The 18553-nt window shown below is 49.7% G+C and overlaps 1 protein-coding gene across 7 annotated transcripts in view; it reads right to left on the reverse strand.

Moving 5' to 3' along the window:
- LOC100120371 (calmodulin-binding transcription activator 2) overlaps window positions 1-18553 on the reverse strand; it is a 52778-nt gene that overhangs the window by 19546 nt on the left and 14679 nt on the right. For 6 of the 7 annotated variants that reach the window (XM_031927478.2, XM_016983716.3, XM_031927481.2 and 3 more), the window contains exon 4: window positions 5652-5743. In XM_031927478.2, the coding sequence (XP_031783338.1) occupies window positions 5652-5743 (92 nt within the window). Of the gene's footprint in view, window positions 1-5651; window positions 5744-8079; window positions 9120-18553 lie in introns of those variants that run through there. The other variant, XM_016983719.3, reaches the window with a different exon arrangement.

Here is an 18553-nt window from a genome sequence, read left to right on the forward strand (position 1 = left end):
CAATGCGCGATGCATCTCGGCTTATATAGCGTGTGTAGAGCATCTTGAAAAAATTAGCCAATTTCCCGGCGCTGCAGCCTTTGTGCGCGGAACACACCAGACTCCTCAATGGAGCGCCTCGCAGCTCGTGTGTCCCGATACAGCGATATTTCAATGCTTTCTCTCTCGCGAGCGCGCGGCATAAAACGAGCCGGCGGAAACGCTTCCTGACGGCGAAGAGCCCGATAAATCTGTCCCCTTCTAGCTCACACGCTTACATAAGGACGCGATAAGAGCTCCGCAAGCGCATACACTGGGAGAGAGAGAGAAGCGGGGGCCAATTAAGCGGGGAATATGGGGGCGGCGGAAATTGCCGGGAATCGATATCGCTCGCTTTGTGCACTACTGGTGGCGCTACTACTGCTGCTGCTCTGCTTCTGCTGTTATACTGGGACCGGACAGAGCGGAGAGAGGCTCGATTTTCGGCCGATGATAATGAACCTAACGATGCACAATTAGCTGTCGCTTTGTCGCCCGGCGATCGATGCAGCTGCGCGGCGCTGCTGGTCTGCGGGTCGGTTTTGTTCGACGCGACGAGTGTTTTTGAGTAACGGCTCTCTGCTCTGCGATTCGATTTTGTCCGATTGCACAAGTGCGCCGGTCGTCTGCAGTTTACTGTTATGTCGTATTTAGGAAGACACGAACTCTGTGAAAGATGTTTAATTTTTCTACGATTATATCCGAAAAGAGATATAACAGCCGGAGGACGATTTATACATCCCCGTGTATACCGAGGATAATTGGCTAATCTATTTAAAGTATATCGTATCATACTACACACACGCACACATTTTTAATTATTACGACTTGCTAACACGAGATATGGTGTGCGCGCAGCCATTTTATTATACCACTCGACGACTCTCCTCGGTCTCGGAGCAAAAAAGTAAAGCACGTGTGCATAATCGACCCGCTCGCCAAAGTAAATGCCGCGAGAGAGAAAGAGAGGTATTACAGAATTCATAACAAGTATAAATATTTAATTTCAAAACAGCTTCTTCGCCACCGCGCGACTCTAAGACAGTAATCTCTACCGCGGCCAAAGCGTCGCGTCTCTCCTGCATATGCATTATACGCGCCAAGTTTATTCAATCAGCGAAATATATAAGGAAATAAAAGATATACGCGTACATAAATATAGATTAGATTTTAAAAACGCGCGCGTACACATAACCGCTGCCCCTTTTTGGCAAACGCACTCGCGCGGCCGCTTGGTTTTCAGCCAATGTAAATTTCATAAAGCTACTGCGTATAGCGAATTTACGAAGACTATAACGATATTTTCTTCCGCTACTCCCTTATTCTCTGTCGACACTGTTCTGGAGAATGATTTGGCGTCGATGAGAGAATTGCGTACGTCTAATCGAAGCCGGTAAAATGAAATAGCGCAATTTAAAAGCGAATCGATCGCGAGAAAGTGAGTGAAAAAAAAGACAAGTACGCGGAGAAGAATTCATGGAAATCGTTGTAAAGAAAAGAGACTACTCGTCCGACTGCACATCGCCGGATCCTTTTCGCCGGATCATCGCCGCTCCCACGCGCTTATACACACGTGTACGGGTTATATAGGATGCAAATTGGATTTGTCCCTCCCCCTATACTAAACCTCGTCCGTGTGTTAAATTCCACAAGGGCGATTAAGGCACGGCCGATCAGAGTCCGTATAATATCGTCAAAAGGGAAGCTTCGATGCAAAAAAGGAATAGAGCCGCGAATTCGGATTAATGAGACACCGGATATAAAGTGCGCAGAGATACGCTAAAGCGTGAATAACGCGGCGCGCTCGGCGAGGCGTCAATTCGTCAGTTGACAGCGTTATTTTTCAAACGGTCAGCCGACCGTGCGCTTGCACGCCTGATGAATTTCGACAATCGTCGACCCTTGACACTCTCTTCTCTCTCGCTTTTTTCAGCATTTTTTCCGTCTCTCTCGTTTTTTTTTTTTAATGTCACTTCGTTAGCGTAATTGATATTTACGCGTCGCCTGTGGGACGGAAAGAGAGCGACGTTTTTAATGAGTCGTCGGTGGGGACATTCGACGATTCTGAAACTGCTTTGTTTTACAGCTCGAATCAGAGCCACAACAGTTTTTTAATAAAAAATCGCACTAACGCGCAACTTCGCAACCAAGCTCGCTCGCGCACCTCGTAAAAATCCTCAGCCCTCTTTCTCTCTCTGGTATATGAGAATTAAAAGCCCGAAATTCTGGAAACAAGGGTGTCCATCCGCGACTGTACATACGCTACGCGCAAAAAGCTCAGGCGGCGGCAAAAAGGATCTCGCTAATGGAGCACAGCACGGAGAGAGAGAGAGAGAGAGAGAGAGAGAGAGAGAGAGACGTACTTTGGCCCGACGCTCCAAACTTGCTCTCGCTCTCACCATCGCGAACATGTGTGAGAGAGCGAAGAAAAAGCTCGCGACTATACGTAGGTATACCTAGACGCAGCGAGCTCTGACTCTGGAGAAAAATGGCGCTGAAGAGCCCGACACGATTTACGGTGGAGGCTCGTGAGCGATAAGACTCTGAGAAAACAAGATCAAGCGCGCACTCGTGCAGCTCGCGGAATAAGACTACGCGCTCGACTCTGACGGATTTCGGACTTGACGCGAGCTCTTAAAGTCTCGGGATTCTGCTGAGCCACCCCGAGAGAGAAAGAGAGAGCGGCCGGTGCCAAAAATTCTTGAAAATTATTTCTCCGCTCCTTCTCTCTCCCGCGTGTGATTTATCGCACTTAAAAAGTCTTTGAATTTTGTTTATATCAGAGAGAGAGAGAGAGAGAGAGAGAGAGAGAGAGAGCCGGCGTTGAAGTAGGTATGAACTGTCATAGATCTTGCGGAGCGAGGTATCAAAATGAAATTTGAGGAGGATTTTTACACAAGCGTCGCACGTTCTCATCTCGCCCAGCAGCCGCGAGAGAGAAAGATCGAGTGGATGAATTTTCCATTCTTCGCGCGCAAGGCCATGCACGTATTCCATTTTTCTTCGTATAATTTATACTGTGCGTTCGAAACAACGAGCTTCTATAAGACAGTAAGCCGATAAAGGGGGAGGGTAATTATCCTTGTCAAACATAGAGAGGGGCTAGAGGCAAAACGTGATCTTGACACGGTGATCAGCTGCATCCCTATCCGACGGCGCAGCTGCTTCGACCTCATTAAGCAATCGGGTTGAGCTCTATCTGATTTTTAATCTACCGGAGAGTATGAACCTTCTACTGGTATGCTTTGAAAAAGCGCGACACGCGTAGCGGGAAATTCCTCTCGCTTTTTCTACACTCACACAGCTCGTTTCCAATTAGAGAGGATTTGTGTGTACACTGCGCGAAAAAACAAACGGATAAAAGACGTCGATTCGAGGGACACGTCGCACTCTGGAAATAGCGAAGCGTGCGTGGGAGGGAAACGAAATTATTTCGAAAAAAAGCCTCTTTGCCGAACAATGTGTGCTCAGCGCGAAGATCGCCGAGCAAAAAAAGAGAAGAAGAAGAAGCAGCTTCTCGAAGAAAGCGGCTATTCAGTCTCACACGTGTTTACACACTATATAGAGTATGTGTATATATCGTCGGGCATCTCTTGGTCTACTTCCGGCGACGAAGAGTCGACGACGACGACGGCTTTCACTTCTCTCTCTCTCTCTCTCTCTCTCTCTCTCTCGGCCCAAAGCCACAAAAGCTCATTAATTTTACACGCGCCGGAGGGGAAAATCGAGAGACTGTGGGCGGGTGTCGCCGTTGTGTATACGCCGCTTAGCACGTGATTCTCCAGATTCCATTTTCACCAGGAACGTTCTTTCCTCGCTCCTTCGAATTTCTAGCGAAATATTGTGCATCGTGAAATCCCCTTAGCCGAGTTTCGCCGCGAAAGAGCGAAAAAATCGGCTCATCAAGATAAGCGCGCACGAAGTGTCCGTGTATAGAGCCGAAAGTTCGAAAAGCTAATTTTCGTTACGACGCGAATTACACCCGCTCGCTCGCGCGGGGCTAAACAGCTGTTTAACGAGGTATAAACGGCGTCGCGACACGAGGATCTCTCGTAAAAAAAAAGTACAGAGGAGAGATCGGGTGACTTATACTCCCTCTCTACGTATTAATAGAGCCCCACGAGCGCACACGGCTCGAATTATCCTACTCGGAGTTTCCCAGCTCTGCGTGACGAGTCGCATCATCGAACTTTGCCGATTTGTCGTGCCGAAATTACAGAACTGTATCCATTATCAGCTAACCACACGCATAATCTCGCCGGCGTTTCTTCTCGCGAATTCTCATCACCAGAGCTTTTTCCAATTACACACCTCCTTCCTCCTCGAGTGCATTGTTTCCCGAGCCTTTCTCTCACTCCTTCTCCAATTATTCCGGCGCTACAGCCTTTCCCGGCGACGTTCCTCGCGCACAGAATTCCGCCGAGCGCGCGAGCGCTCCAGCTATTGATCGGAGGCCAAGCGGGGTCAGAGCAGCAGCAGCAGCGGACGTGTGCGCGCGGCATCGGTGACGGTGCACCACTACCACCATCCCCGCGGCGGCAGACACAGCTGCGCACGTGCTGCTCGCGCGGCGGAAAACTGCACGTCCCTCTCACTCTTTTTTTTTTTTTTCGATTTCAAAGCGCGCAGTCTTATCGGCCCTCCCGATGCTGGAAATTACTATAGGATTTCGATGGCTAATACCGAGGGCTTCTTTCCTCTCTCGTTTTTTTTTCTACTTTGCGAAAGTGCGTGCTTCGATTACACATTACAACGACGAGACTTACGCATATCGGGCTCTGCGATGAGTTACAAGCCACCGCAGCTAGTATAGTATCTTCAGCTTCGAAACTCCGAAAGCGTTCTTCTGTAGCGCAGCAGCCGCTCGGCTATTATACGAGAGCAGAGAGCAGAGGCTAAAAAGAGGAACTGTACAGAGCGGCTCGACCGCGAACTGCGCGATACCATCTGTGTGCTGCTGCAGCGTCCGTGTGTTAACCGAGCTCCCCCCCCCTCCCCCCCCCGCCGAAAATACTCCGTAAATATATTCATGCCAGCTCGCTATAAAAAGCCGCTTAGAGCTTCGCATATGTTTACAAATTAAAAAGCGCGCGATACACCGACTCTGTACTCTCTTTCGCTTCTAGCGCCGCGGAGCCGAAATTGCCTTTCATTCTGCGCTCTTGGCTCGGCTTCCTTTTTTCTTCATTTTAATTACGAGCAGAGGCATCGAGAACCGTTAAACGCGAGCGAGCGATTGTTTTGCAACGACCTATATTCTCTCTTTCTCGCGCGCAAGCGTTCGTAAGAAAATTTTCGTATCGCATGTTGAGACGGAATTACGTGTACTTATTCTGAAACACGTGTATTGACCTGCGACGGCGATTATACTCTCGTCGTCGCCACGAGAAAATCCAGCTAATTTTCAGTGATAGTTCGGAGATTATATTTGCTTAGAGGAATGCTTTTTCATATAACACACACCTCTCGACTCTGCATCACGCACACGTGCGGCTTTATCGCGAGCATATTTACGTGCCGATTTGATTTTTTAAATCCCTCGTTTTTCTTCACCCGAGAGCGGCGTGATTTACAGCTCGTGTATGTGTTCGTTCTCGAGAATCATTTGGAAAAGTACATCGCCGGTCACTTACCTCGTTGGTATTCCATCGATGCCTCTGCGTGGGGAAATGCTCCGCGCGAGGCAAAGTCTCCAAATTCTCCGGCAGCTTGATCGGATCTCCATCTGAATGCATTTCATGGAACAGAAGAAAAGGAAGGCCACTTAGAAACGGGCTTCTTTGCCTTTTTTTTGCGTATCTATATCGTTTTGAGTATTTTTGTATAGCGTCGTTGCATAATTATGATGTTCTTTTTTTTCCTTATATAGCTGATCTCTACGGTGATAAAGCAGAATTACCCGCGAAAGGGGGATTTTTTCGCGGAGGATCGTCGTGCGGCTGGAATATATTCTAAAAGCTTTCGCGGTATTACCGTGAGGAAATAACTCTCAGGACTGCATTGTACTCGCGCGATTATTTAGAAACGCAGTAGGCTAAGAAAATATTAAAATTCAAAGCGTCCCACTTGCGTTTGTATAACTCGATTTTTCCGCATATTCAAGGCAAGAAGATCTAGAGCTGCGTCTTATTAAATCTGCGACTATAATGTGGCATGCATGTGCGCGCCTCTATAGATAAAAAGCAATTCATGTAAACAGGACTTTTAAAGTGATTCCTTTCATTCGCATTATCTTATTCACTCGTGTGTGCACATGCGAACTTCGTTTCGAATTCAGCGAGTCGTTTCATATTTCCGAGTGTGTGTGCATGTGTGTGGGAAGTACGTACGTATACAAAAGTATAATGCATTCGGAAACGTCGGACTACGGAACCTTGAACCAATTGTCGAGTTTCGCGACTGACGTTTCCGTATCTCTTTCTCTCTTTCTCTCTCTCTCTCTCTCTCTCTCTCTCTAACTCCCGTGGAGATAAACAAAAAGCAGAAAAAACAATGCCGCGAATAAAGTTTGAAATACGTCCAGCTATACAGAGAGAGAGAGAGAGGAAGAGACAACGCTCGGATTAATAAGCGAGAGTTTTCCAAGTCCCGCTTCCTTATATTATTGTAATGCCGCCGCGGAAAGAAGACCCTGTTCCATAATGACGGAAGTTTGCAGCGTCGTTATAATAATGCGATCGTGACTTTTTCAAACGCATAATCGCGCAGGGCGTATATCGATTGCAATTATCTCCATCAGGTATATATAAGGGCCATTTATCACGATTAAATCGCGGACGAGCGCAAAAAGCCGAGAGGCTTAATTAGAGAAGTAAACAAGAATCCGATACGGCGAATCCATTGACCAACATTCCGAGCACGATAAAAGCCAGCAGCGAAAAAGCTACGCTTCCTTCTCTCAGCTCTCTCCCTTTCCGAAAAAAGAGAGGAAGGGAAAAGCTCCCCGCACAGCGAGTCTCGACCGTAAACACTCGCGCGAGACGCATTATCAATTCAAATGACCGAAACAAAGCAGAGCGGCGGCACCAGAGCCTCGAAGATTTGCATATACGTCAGGAATCGACGACGCGCATAATGAAAGAGCCGCACGCTTGGACGACGATAAAAGTGAAAGAAGACCATAGGCCCTCGGCCAAGAGATTCCGCCGAAGCTTGCAGTGCACATAGTGTGTGTGTGTATGTATGTGTGTATAACGAGCTTGAGACACGGAAAGTATATAAGGCGCGAGAGGGAGCCTTTTATATACGGCTGTATAAGCCTATGTGACGATGCATGTCGCCTTCTAGTACTACATAGCACACGCGCGGAGCTGGCACACATTCCGCGCGCGAGTTACTTGCGTGCGCTCTCTCGGCTACCTTTGCCCCCCTCGCTGTGTGTAATTTTCGATCGGGGTGGGGTTTTTGCACACACACACACACACACACGCATATAGATCGTTAATCGCTTTCCGCCCTCGAATTAGAGGCTGTCGCGCGGATTTCTCGCAAGAGGCTAATGAGCGCGCCTTTTTATTCTTTCTACAAGCGCTGCTGGAAAGCTGAGAGCTAATGAAAAGCGAATCTCGTAAGGAGAGAAGAGAGCTAATATAGGAGAGAGAGAGAGAGAGAGAGAGAGAGAGAGAGAGAGAGAGAGAGAGAGAGCATCACAGCCGATAAATGTGTAAATCCCTCAGCGAAGCTGCATCCGACGCGCTGCGTCTATTGAAACTAATGGTCGGCTCGAAAGGAGCTCGATCATCAATCAAAAGCCAAGGTGGTTTATAGCGCATGTGTATAGCTGCGAACTAAAAGCTGTGTGTATAGGTGTGTGTCTGTGTAAATGAAAAGCTCGTGGCGTACAAGTCGTCTCACTGACGCACATCTCCAGCGCCGTGTACGCCTAATGGGGCACCGTGTCGTGCGTGTGTGTGTGTGTTTACGTTCTAAGAAGCGGAGAAGAGAGAAAAATAGAGAGAGAGAGAGAGAGAGAGAGATAGTAAAGAGAGTAAAGAGAGAATGAAAAGAGAAAAAATCGTAGTACACTACTGCATGTCGTGCGTGCGCTCGAGCAAGTCTCACTTGGTGCGAGTGGCGTCGGGTAAGTCGCGTGGTAGACGACCCTCTGCTGGGGATGCTGCTGCTGGTTGTATCCGGCCATGGTACTGTTGTTGCTCTGTTCGCCACCGATAACGACGAGTTTGTTGCAGCCGCGTCCGCGCATCAGCAGCACGTGCAGCACGTCTTCCTCCTCTGTATCGGCTTCCTGCTGCAGCTCTGGCTATCTGTCCGTACCAGGCTCATCCCTGACGACGACGCGTCGCGGTCGTCTCCTCGCCAGCCTGAAGAACTCGCTGACGCCGCGCGGCGGCTCCGTCTGCTGCTGCAGCTGCTGCTTGTGATGGTGCTGTATTGTACGGAGTCGCGGCTGAGGCACATCGCCGCCACCGCGAGCTGATGGCCACGTGGTGCAAGCTGCTGCAGCTGCACGACGGGGCGACCTCCTGGAGCGTGGCGCCGTTGCGGCAGGCACCTCCGCGGCCGTCGCTGATTCCACCTGAGGCTTCGTCGTGAAGAGAAGATAGTCGATAGGCTCGCGGAGCACCTCCTGATAATATTCGCAGCACAGCGATCTTTTTTCACTCTGTTATTCAAGCACGTGATTCTTCCTTCCGTCACTCGCGCTGTCTCCTCTTCTTGCTATATGTACCTGAGCGATTCTCTCAATTCTTCGCTGTCCTCTTGGGGGCTTGATCCTCTTCGTTTACAGCGACAACAGTAAGACAGATATACATACAACAGACAGAAAGACAGGCAGCAGGCAAGACAGAGAGAGAGAGAGAGACAGACAGACAGACAGACAGTGTTGGTGTGTGTTTGTATGTGGGTGTGTGGGTGTGATGCAGTTACAGATACACACAGCGGATGTACAAATACATAGAGAAGAACGAGGATTACAGTGAGAGAGAGAGAGAGAGAGAGAAAGAGAGAAATAGAGAAAGAAAGAGTTGTATAGAGACAAGGAGGTGATGTGACGGTGGTGTTGTTATATGTTATATGTCGGCCTCCCGCGTGTCTGCTCCCGAGCGGCGGGAGCCGCAGAGTGAGCCAGCCCGCGCGACTCTGTACATGCGTGAGCGAACGAGAGAGAGAGAGAGAGAGAGAGAGAGGGCTTACCCCTAGTTTCGACTAGTCCCGCTTGGCATCGCTGCTGCTCTCCAGACCTCCCCGACAACGAGCGCGCGCACCCCTTCGACCAATCCAGCTCCGCGAGCGGCCACAGCCCCTAGCTATAGCTATATACATGGAGGTCTCTCTACCTCCGTCTCTCTCTCTCTCTCTCTCTCTCGCGGAGCAGACACTTTTCAGGAGAGAGAGAGAGAGAGAGAGAGCTCGTTTTCCCTCGTGTGTGCGAGTGCCAGGACGACAGTCCTGCCTCGTCGCCTTCGTCAGAGGAGCAGCCAGGCACGACGAAGCACATGGCTCTCTCTCCCCGACGTCATTTCGACGAGTGCCTGTAATTCCCTGGCTTTTATCGCTCCCTCTCCCTTTGAGAGAGAAATACGTTGCACCAGCGCCGAAAAAATCGATGTGTCTTGATTTTCGCGCGAGTGTATAATAATGCACACTGCTCACCCTTTACATACCCGTACGCGTGATCTAGGTTCCGCACAAGGGGAGGCGCGTGTCACGTGGAAAAGCGATAAGTCAATCCGCTTTATATGCGCGCCGGCGGCCTAAAAATTCCTACATTCCGAGAGAATGGCTTAAGATCTACGAGATATCGATGAATAATTCGATCCGCTGAATTATTCCTCGCGAGTACGCGTCGAGCTTTTCGCGACGTTATTAGCGAATCGGGATGTTTGTAATCGGTCGCGCTGGTGTATTGGCCAAATTCTACCTATCTCCCGGTAAACAAGTTGGCGGGCCGAAAACGAGTCTCTCGCATGAAAGAGCAATAAGTCAATCTGTTTTATATGCCCCTTGGCAAGCGCGCTACAGCTCTTATCAGGGGGATCGATAAATAATTCGATCAGAAGCTCTCGAGAATCTTTTTAGAATCAGCGATCGAAAATTACCGAGCGGAAAGTTCAAAAAGCCTCGGCTTTAATCCTTCCTACTTACGGCTCCGAAAAAGCGTGAAAAACGTCACAAGCGCCTAATCGGTAGATCATTAGCGCCCGCCGAGGTGTACACGGCCCAGCTGTAAAGGCTTTGGAAATTAAGCGGACCGGCTTATACGTGCGGTGATGCTGGCGGAAAAAGCGTACAGCAGCAGCGGCCGGCCGGTGATAAATGGATTATTTACTTGAATAATGCAGCTGGCCCGCTCGAATTTCAACGCTGTTAGCAAGTGTAGAGCAGTTTACCGCCGGTGCTGGCCACTACCGACGCTCATTTCTCTCTCGGCCTGTTCCGCATCGATATAGCTTCATCTGCATGTTTCGAGCGAGAATCGGACTGTACAACGTCGCGCGTCGCTACCGATGTTTGCGACGCGTGTGTGTATACATGTGGCTCGCGGAAACTTGACTTTGTCGGCGACTCGCGAAGGGGGCGTTTTCCCTCCTACTATCTCTCTCGCCAAAGTCAATTATTATCCTCGAGCGCGGCCCTGCAATTTCGCGCTAAATTAGCCGCCGCGCGAATGTTTAATGAAAGGTGATTGCGAGCGAGAGCGGATTAATGCGCTAATGTTTGCGTTTGACCGGTAATCGATCGCTCGAGAGAGAGAGAGAGAGAGAGAGAGATTCAATTTCCAAAAACGCTCGCGAGCGCAATAAATCCCCCCCCCCCCTGTAGTACACAAGCGCACACACACACACTACTGCGAGCTTTGTTTCGTCTTTCCGCTCTAATGGCGATTCTAGGGACACGCGCGCGCGCGCGCTTCTGGCTTTGAAAAAAGAAACGGCTGTTAAAACGTGATTTTTCTTTGACCCACTTCAGCGACCGCTGCACGGACGCGCGGATCGATTTATATTTTACCGCCGTGTGGCGCGCGGGGAAGAAAATTTGTAATTCATCGCGTACAGTAGCCATAGTGTGTCTCTGTGTGTCGATGTTTTGGAAAATGTATCGCTCTGTGTGTTTTTGAATTTTAAGCTCGTCTCCTATACCCGTTTGTGCGTTCCAAAATTCCGATCTGGTGAACAGCCGAATGATTTAACGCCGGTATGTACAGCCACTGCTGCTATATCATAATGAAATTGAAAGTTCGCCGCGAGTGCGCTGAATGCGGTTTTACAATTTACGCAAGAAAAGTCAGCAGCTTGTAAATCCTCGCTGCTATGCTGCTGCTGTTGTTGCTAGTGTGTATAGCGAGTGTATCGAAACAAAAAGACGCTTTTGGAAAATCCAAACCAAAATGCGCAGACAGACAGAGAGTATACCGCTGGATTCTAATGCTCTTATCTCGAGGAGGCAGAGACACGCCGAGGATCGGTTTTGTGTACGGCTACTCCAACTCGCCTTAATTAAAGCTCGCGAGAGAGAGAGAGAGAGAGAGTGAGAGAAAGAGTCACGCACGTATATATACAGCAGTATAGTGGAAGACGCAGCGCGAGGGAGAGCCGGCGAAAGAGTTAAATCCAAAGCGGGAGATAAATTCGGATTATCTCTCTGGAGCTAGAGAGGCCGGCATATGGCCGAGCTTTATTGTCGTTTTTCTCGCGTCGCGCCGCGCTTTTTTATTTCGCGGAGAGAGGGCAAGTCCAAGGGATTCGCCTTGAATTTTAAGAACCGGTGCTGCCACCTAACAGTGACCCCGAGAAAGGAGCTGCCGCCACTATGCTGCCTGGGAACGGAGTAGGTAGCGAAAAGCTCTTCCGAGAGCGCAGTTGTTGGAATTTCGAGAGTAGTGCTTTTTTGATTCGAAATTCTGCCTCTGAGATTTCATCCTCGAAATTTCATTAATTTTCATACCTCTGCGGAGAAAAGAGAAGCTTAGTATTATAGGAGCAGAGCAGAGATAAAGCTCTTCGGGCTACCTAATACCATACAGCGGATAATAGAAGAGCCAGTGGAGCTTTGGCATAGCATAGAGAGCAAAAAGCGGCGTCGGCGGCTGCACGTCGGCTAAAAATCACTCGCTCTGGCGCCTCTCTGACTTTATCCCTATCGAGAGAATCTGATTAATAGCCGGATTTGCGCCTGCCCGACTATGTCGTACACCTATATCTATACAGCGGGATTTTCGGGATTATGTATACGTCCGGGTTATAACACACGTGTGCTCTCCCTCTCCCTCTCGCGCGAGTGCGTTACATTAAGTATAAAGCCCTTTCCCTGCTGCACTGATAGCCCGCGTACGAGCATTTTAGAGCTCGCGATTTTTATCTTCCTCCCCCTGTAACTCGATTTTTCCCGCGGAAAAGCGGCCGGTTGATTAAACGAGAGGGGAAGAAATCAAACGCGTCATCGGCAAACGCTCGAGAGAGTGAGCTAACACGCGTCGCCGGTAAATTCGAAAATCTCGCCCAGCGGAATCGAAAGCAGCTCTCTCTTTGAACCGCGAGCGAGAGACGGAGAAAAAGCGAGGAAAAAAGAGCGAGAGCTGCACCTCGAGGGAGCGTCGCTCTCTCTCTCTCTCTCTCGAAAGATTTGCGACTCTCCACTCGGGATTTAATGTCCTCGAGTAAAGGCCAGAGCGAGAGGGAGATAGAACTCTGTCGTTAGGTCGGGGGCCAAAGGACTGGTCGCGTCCAGCTCCGGCGAGCGCATTTATTCGTTAATCGATTCCGGCACGTCAACGAGCAGAGAAAGCCCTAGTGCGCTCGTTTGCTCGGAGCTCCTGCTGCCGCTGCAGCTCGTAAAGAGAATAATCTAAAGGGGTTGACACGTACACACAGCTCTCTGCGAAGGGTGTAGAGGCTAAAGTCGCCCCTCTGTGTGTGTATGTGTGTATACGGCCGCGTATACTCGAGACACCTTGGGCCGCCTCCGGTGCAGTAATATGTTGCGGCGTTAACGCTTAATGTGGCGAAATCCCGGCGTCGAGCGAGATGCCGCGACGCAGATAACCGAGACTCTCTCGATTATTACTCCTGCGGGCCGAGCGCGCGAGTTATTGTTTTAAATCGAGAAAGAGGACCGATACCCGCCGCAAGGATATCAGACACGCGACGATCAATTATACACGTGACTCCCGCGATAGAACCGGGTCACGCGTCAAAGCGAGCTGTCCAACTTTTTTTTCTGTGTATGTAGGCTCGTAAATTACCGCCGCTGCGCTTTTTTCACTGCTCGCTCTCGGATATAATACATATAGCCCTCCATCCCGGCGGCGTTTGGCATCGGAACCCACTATACTCGCGCCGCGTCTAACTAATCTTCCGCTCTCCGTCTTCTTCGTTCTTACTCTTCCAGCACGCGACGTCTGTATACTGCAAGCTCCTTTTTTACCCGCGTCTGAGCTTTATCTCGCGTCAGGCTGTATGAGTTACTTCCGGCCCAATACTCTCCCATCCGTCTCCTCTCGCGGCTTTTTTTCTTACTTTTTCAACTCGAAAAGCGAAATAATAAAGAGGAGGGGAAAAAAGCTCGCCTCGATCCCAAGCGGTACGTAGGCCCTTACGAATTCACGTCTCGAGGTAGTTACGTCGCGCACGACCCGTCCTTCGCTCTCAATTTTTTCCTCTCTCTCTCTCTCTCTCTCTCTCTCTCTCTCGCTCCTCCGGCCCGAGAGACCTCGGACGTGCGAGGCGCCGGTCGTTAGTCGTATTTATTCGAAAGGGACCGACGGCAAAGAGGGAGAGAGAGAGAGAGAAAGACTCGCAGTGCCTTTTTAAGACAATCGATAAGATTACCTACTCGTCATGGCCTCTCTCTCTCTCTCGCTTCCTTCTTTTCGCTCTTGCTCCGCTGGGAAAAGTTTGCGCCGTCTGCACGTCGAGCTTCCGTTACGTATACCTATACGCTCGTCTCTTCGTCCGGGAGCTTTCGTCGCTTGTTTACGCGGATAATCGAACGCTTCGTGAAAAATGCACTCGCGAGGCGAAATATAGATAGCCAGTCGCGGCTGTGTGTTTATAATTTACGATTAGCCGCGCCTCGTCGTCGCGTTAAGATGATTGACCGAAAATTATAAGTGCTCTCGGTCGCTCAATTATTTCTGACATTAGCGCGGCTATAAGACGTTACGACGCCGAGCTAAAGCCTCGAGCAGACCCGCGTCGTATCGTCTAACGCCCTAAACGCCTTGATCTAAGTCAATGATTCCATTAACGTCATGCAAATTATGAGCGTCGCTATATAAGCGATGTATATTTTACAACATCGCCGTACATAAGTCACCTAGTAAATCTAAGAATAACGGCAGCCGTCGGCTCGCAACAAAGGAATTAAAATCACGAGAGAGAGAGGGAGAGGGGGGGGGGAGGGAGTTAACGGAGTGAATTTATGGGCCGACATCGAGTGCATTTAAACGAAATTACTTCCTCCGCGCTCGCGCATGGGCTTCTCTCCCTCCCGGCAAAGTAACTTTCAACAAACTTCGGGCGAAACTTCAAAAAGTAAGTGTATATCCGAGTATACTTGTTTACCCACGAGCCTTAAAAAGCCTTAAAATTACCTCCTCGGGACAGAAACATCCCCGTCCGTGTGTGTAAGTGTGTACAAAAGGAGAGGAGCGAAGGCTAACCCAGAAACAAGCCGTGTAGGTTTTCAAAAAAAGCTCGGCCCTCTCGCGCGCAATTCCTCCTCCCGACGGCGAGTCTCGTGACCTCATCTTTTTCCTTTGAGAAACCGAAGAAGCAGCTGCGGCTTTTGGGGAGCTAGTCGAGCTTAGAGACGCCGGAGGATGAACTCCCTCTCGCGATCGATCGGCTCCAGAGGGAAGAAGTACAGAAAGAAACAACGAGCGAAGAGACGTAGAAAGCGGAGAAAGAGATGGTCGATAGCCAGGATAGGCTGCTGCGCGACGCGTTTAATATTTTTGCCCCGATGTGTATACTGGGATTATATCGAGAGGCAATTGGAAATCCATCGCGAGAGAAGTGTCGGCGATGGATAGCCTATAATTACGCACTGTGTATAGTAGAGAGACGCGATGAATTTCTATCGACTGTGGGTCGAAGCTTTCCCTCTCGCTCGACGGATTAAGTAAATCGAATAGCTTCTCCTTCGACCACGCAGCGAAGGTTATTCATTAGCTCGCGCCTGACGTCTGTATACGCGCGTCGACGAAGCTTTTTTTCCCCCTTCCTTACCGAAGGAAGACGTCGGTATTTTTTTCACGGCTCCGTTTGTTTCCGTAGTGACTGCGCGATATTATCCCGCGTCTATACACTAGAACTAATGAAAACACTGTGCCGAACAGCCTCGAAAATCTACAACCCACAAGCGGACTTATTTCGAAGGTCCTTGAGAGCGAAGCGGTAAACAGACGTTCGTGCGAGAATCGCATATCCAAAGTTCGCACGACACGGCGCGTCAGCGCGTTAAGGACCTTATAAAGATGCCGCGCGCGAGAGAGAGAGAGAGAGAGAGAGAGTTCAAACAATTACATTTCCTGCTTTCTCTCGTTCTCTCTTACAATTAAATGCGAAGTTTAATTGCGAAAGGCACAGGCGCGTTAAAACTTATCGCGTTTACTCTCTCCTTCTTTCCTCGAGCTTTGGCCGCGTGCTTTTTTTCCCCGACAAAATTCCAATTTGAAAGAGCCGCTTTATAGCACGTACATCGATCGTCGAGCTTGATTTATTCGCGAGATACGTTGAGGAACGACGTCGCTGATGCACTTTGCATAAGCAATACGTACGCGCGAGTCCGGGATTTATGCCCGTAATTTTGAGAGCTTTTAGTTTCCGCGACGACGCTTCGATCTCGTCTCGCGGCCGTATTTTATTTCTTAAATTCAAATTCGATAAATTCGGACTTTTTTCCATCACAAAAACAATTCGCCTGGGGGGGGGGGGCGAATTACAAGCTTGGAAAATTGAATTAAAAGCCCGAGAGCGAGCGAGTCAGCGTCGCCGTTGGCCCATAATTTCAACGGCCCCGGAATCCGGGGAGCGGCGAAAACGCTCGGAATGCAATATCCGCCGTAAACTTTCGCTGTGTGTGTCGCTCTCTCTCTCTCTCTCTCTCTCTCTCTCTCTCTCTCTCTCTCTCTCTGTCTCTCTCTCTCCTCCCACGCTTCCTTTTTCTCTCTTCGGGAATCCTCGCATGATTATCGGCGCAAAAGACGGAGGAGCCGCGCGTGCGTATCTAAATATTGTGGAAAATCGCGGCGGCTCTTTTTTTCATCGCCTATATATAGGTATTCGAAAGAAGGAGGAGGAGAAGGAGAAGAAGAAGCAACGCTACGTGTCTGGCGTGGTTTCTGGAGCGGCCCGCGACTATTGCGATGCGGCTCGCGTCCCTCTCGCGCGGCCGCCGGGATCTAACGAATCAATATAGCGCGCGGAGCGAGGTGTGGGCGCCGAGATATCGGCTTGATTGTTTTATCGCACCGCGAGAGAACCGGCGCTATATACACGCGCTCGTTTTGATTGGTGATCATCGGGGGGATGATTAGGAAAAAGCGGCCAACTGAATTATATTTATACGTCGGCTCGCGAGCTTTCGAGTTTTACGGCCGAGCTTTTACGGCGCTGCTGCTGCTGCTGCTCTTCTCGCTTTTTATTATAGGTACTCCACTCCCTCTCTTCTTCAGCCCGGTATATGCCCTCATAAAGCTGATATGCGTGAAGCCGATCGATCGCGGATTACACTACGTATCCGTTTCGAAAAATCGATCGAGAGCTACTGAAGCTGCCTCCCGAGATAATTCATGCGGCTCTCGGGCGGTTTTTATCCCACACACGGCCGCGATCGGCTTCATTTAAAATTTAAATAACCGAGAGAGAGAGAGAGAGAGAGAGAGAGAGAGAGAGAGAGAGAGAGAGTAGAGCCAGATAAGGCGGCGAAAGTTGAGACTGCGCGAACTTGAGGTACACTTTCGGCTGAATAATAACAACGCGGCGCAGCTTGTTTCGTATTCTTCGGGATTTTTTTTCTCCTCGCGCAACTCGTCGCGTTATTACGCGGTATTTCTCTCGTATACAACACTGGCTCTCTCGAGCGATAAAAGTACACGCGAGTCGAGGTACGAGACTTTTACGGCCCGAGGTGTATGATTCAATTCGTTCAATATTTAACGAAGCTCTTCTGTGCGTTTATGCGAGCATCTTCGTATTATGTACGCTTACGCCCTGTTTTTTTTTGAATACCAAACGATCGAGACGAACACGCCTACGTATTTTTTTTATTTTAAGCGAGGAGACATCCAGAGGAGCATAAAGTAAAGTACCGTCTTAAAAAATAGAAACAGTCCCAGCCGTAAAGCTTCTCTCTCTCTCTCTCTCTCTCTCTCTCTCTCTCTCTCTCTCTCTCTCTCTCTCTTCCGCACAGAGGGAAGCACACATAAATAGCAATAAAGCAATGAAGCAATTTCGTGAATAAAGCCGCCCCCGCATTTGGCGGTCACCACGGGGGGCAATCAGCATCGAAAAGTAGTCGCAAAGTAGCGCAGCCGTCGTAAAAGCTCGAAGACACACCGCCTGTGTGTGTATCCCCTGCACCTATACACACACACACACATACACACACACACACGAACGTACGTGTGTACTGCACGAGCGAGCCAACGACACAGCAGCCGCTCGCAATAAACGTTCGGCGTAACTCTCTCTCTCTCTCTCTCTCTCCCAACGTGCACCTACCTGCGTGTGTATATATATATATATAGGTAGACACGCACAAAGACACGTGTGTATACGGGGGAGCTTTAGCAGCCAGAGAGCGAGTGTGTAACGAAGCGGGCAAATCCGAGGGTTGGTTGGTTGCCGCGGGCGGCCATAGTTAAGCGTCGTAAACTATAATCCCAATTACAGCGAACGGAATTATCCGCGCAGAAATGTATAGCGCCGCGACCACAGCAGCAGCCGTCGGCTTACACACGTTCTATATACGTGTGTGTATGGGTAAAGTGCACGAGGAGGGGAGTGAATCGCGACCTCGGCGCGGCGTTTGGCCTAATATTCACGAAAGAACGAGCACTGCGAAGCTCTCGATCGTGAACTTGCACGTCTAAAGCTCGAGCTTCCGTAATCCCGAGGCTTCGCTCGCGAGATATATATGTGCGGCACTACACTGTCATACGCTAGTCTCTGCTACTCTCGCTGTCTCTTCGCTCGGTTGGACGCGAAGATATTCTTTCGATGCCGCGTCCGAGAACACTAGGCTATAATTCAATTAAGAACGCGGGCCGGTTCAATGATTTACACAGCGAGCTTGCGGAAAGCTTTTAGCTTCGACGCGCTCGATAGACCGTCGAGGAGCGGGATGTACATTATCTCGAACTTTGCGACCTTGGCGTAGCTGCGAAAACTTTTCGTCAGCCGAGGGAAAACAAGTCGCGAGCGCGACGAGCTTTTTCTCCTTTTTCTCTCTCTCTCTCTCTCTCTCTCTCTCTCTCTCTCTCTCTCTCTCTCTCTCTCTGTGTACGTCTCACTCGAGTTGCCGCAGTGTATGGAACGACGCGCTGTTTTGCTCGCGGTTGTGTGACCTA

The sequence above is a fragment of the Nasonia vitripennis genome, chromosome 3 (assembly GCF_009193385.2).
Source record: "Nasonia vitripennis strain AsymCx chromosome 3, Nvit_psr_1.1, whole genome shotgun sequence".
NCBI classification, from domain to species: domain Eukaryota; kingdom Metazoa; phylum Arthropoda; class Insecta; order Hymenoptera; family Pteromalidae; genus Nasonia; species Nasonia vitripennis.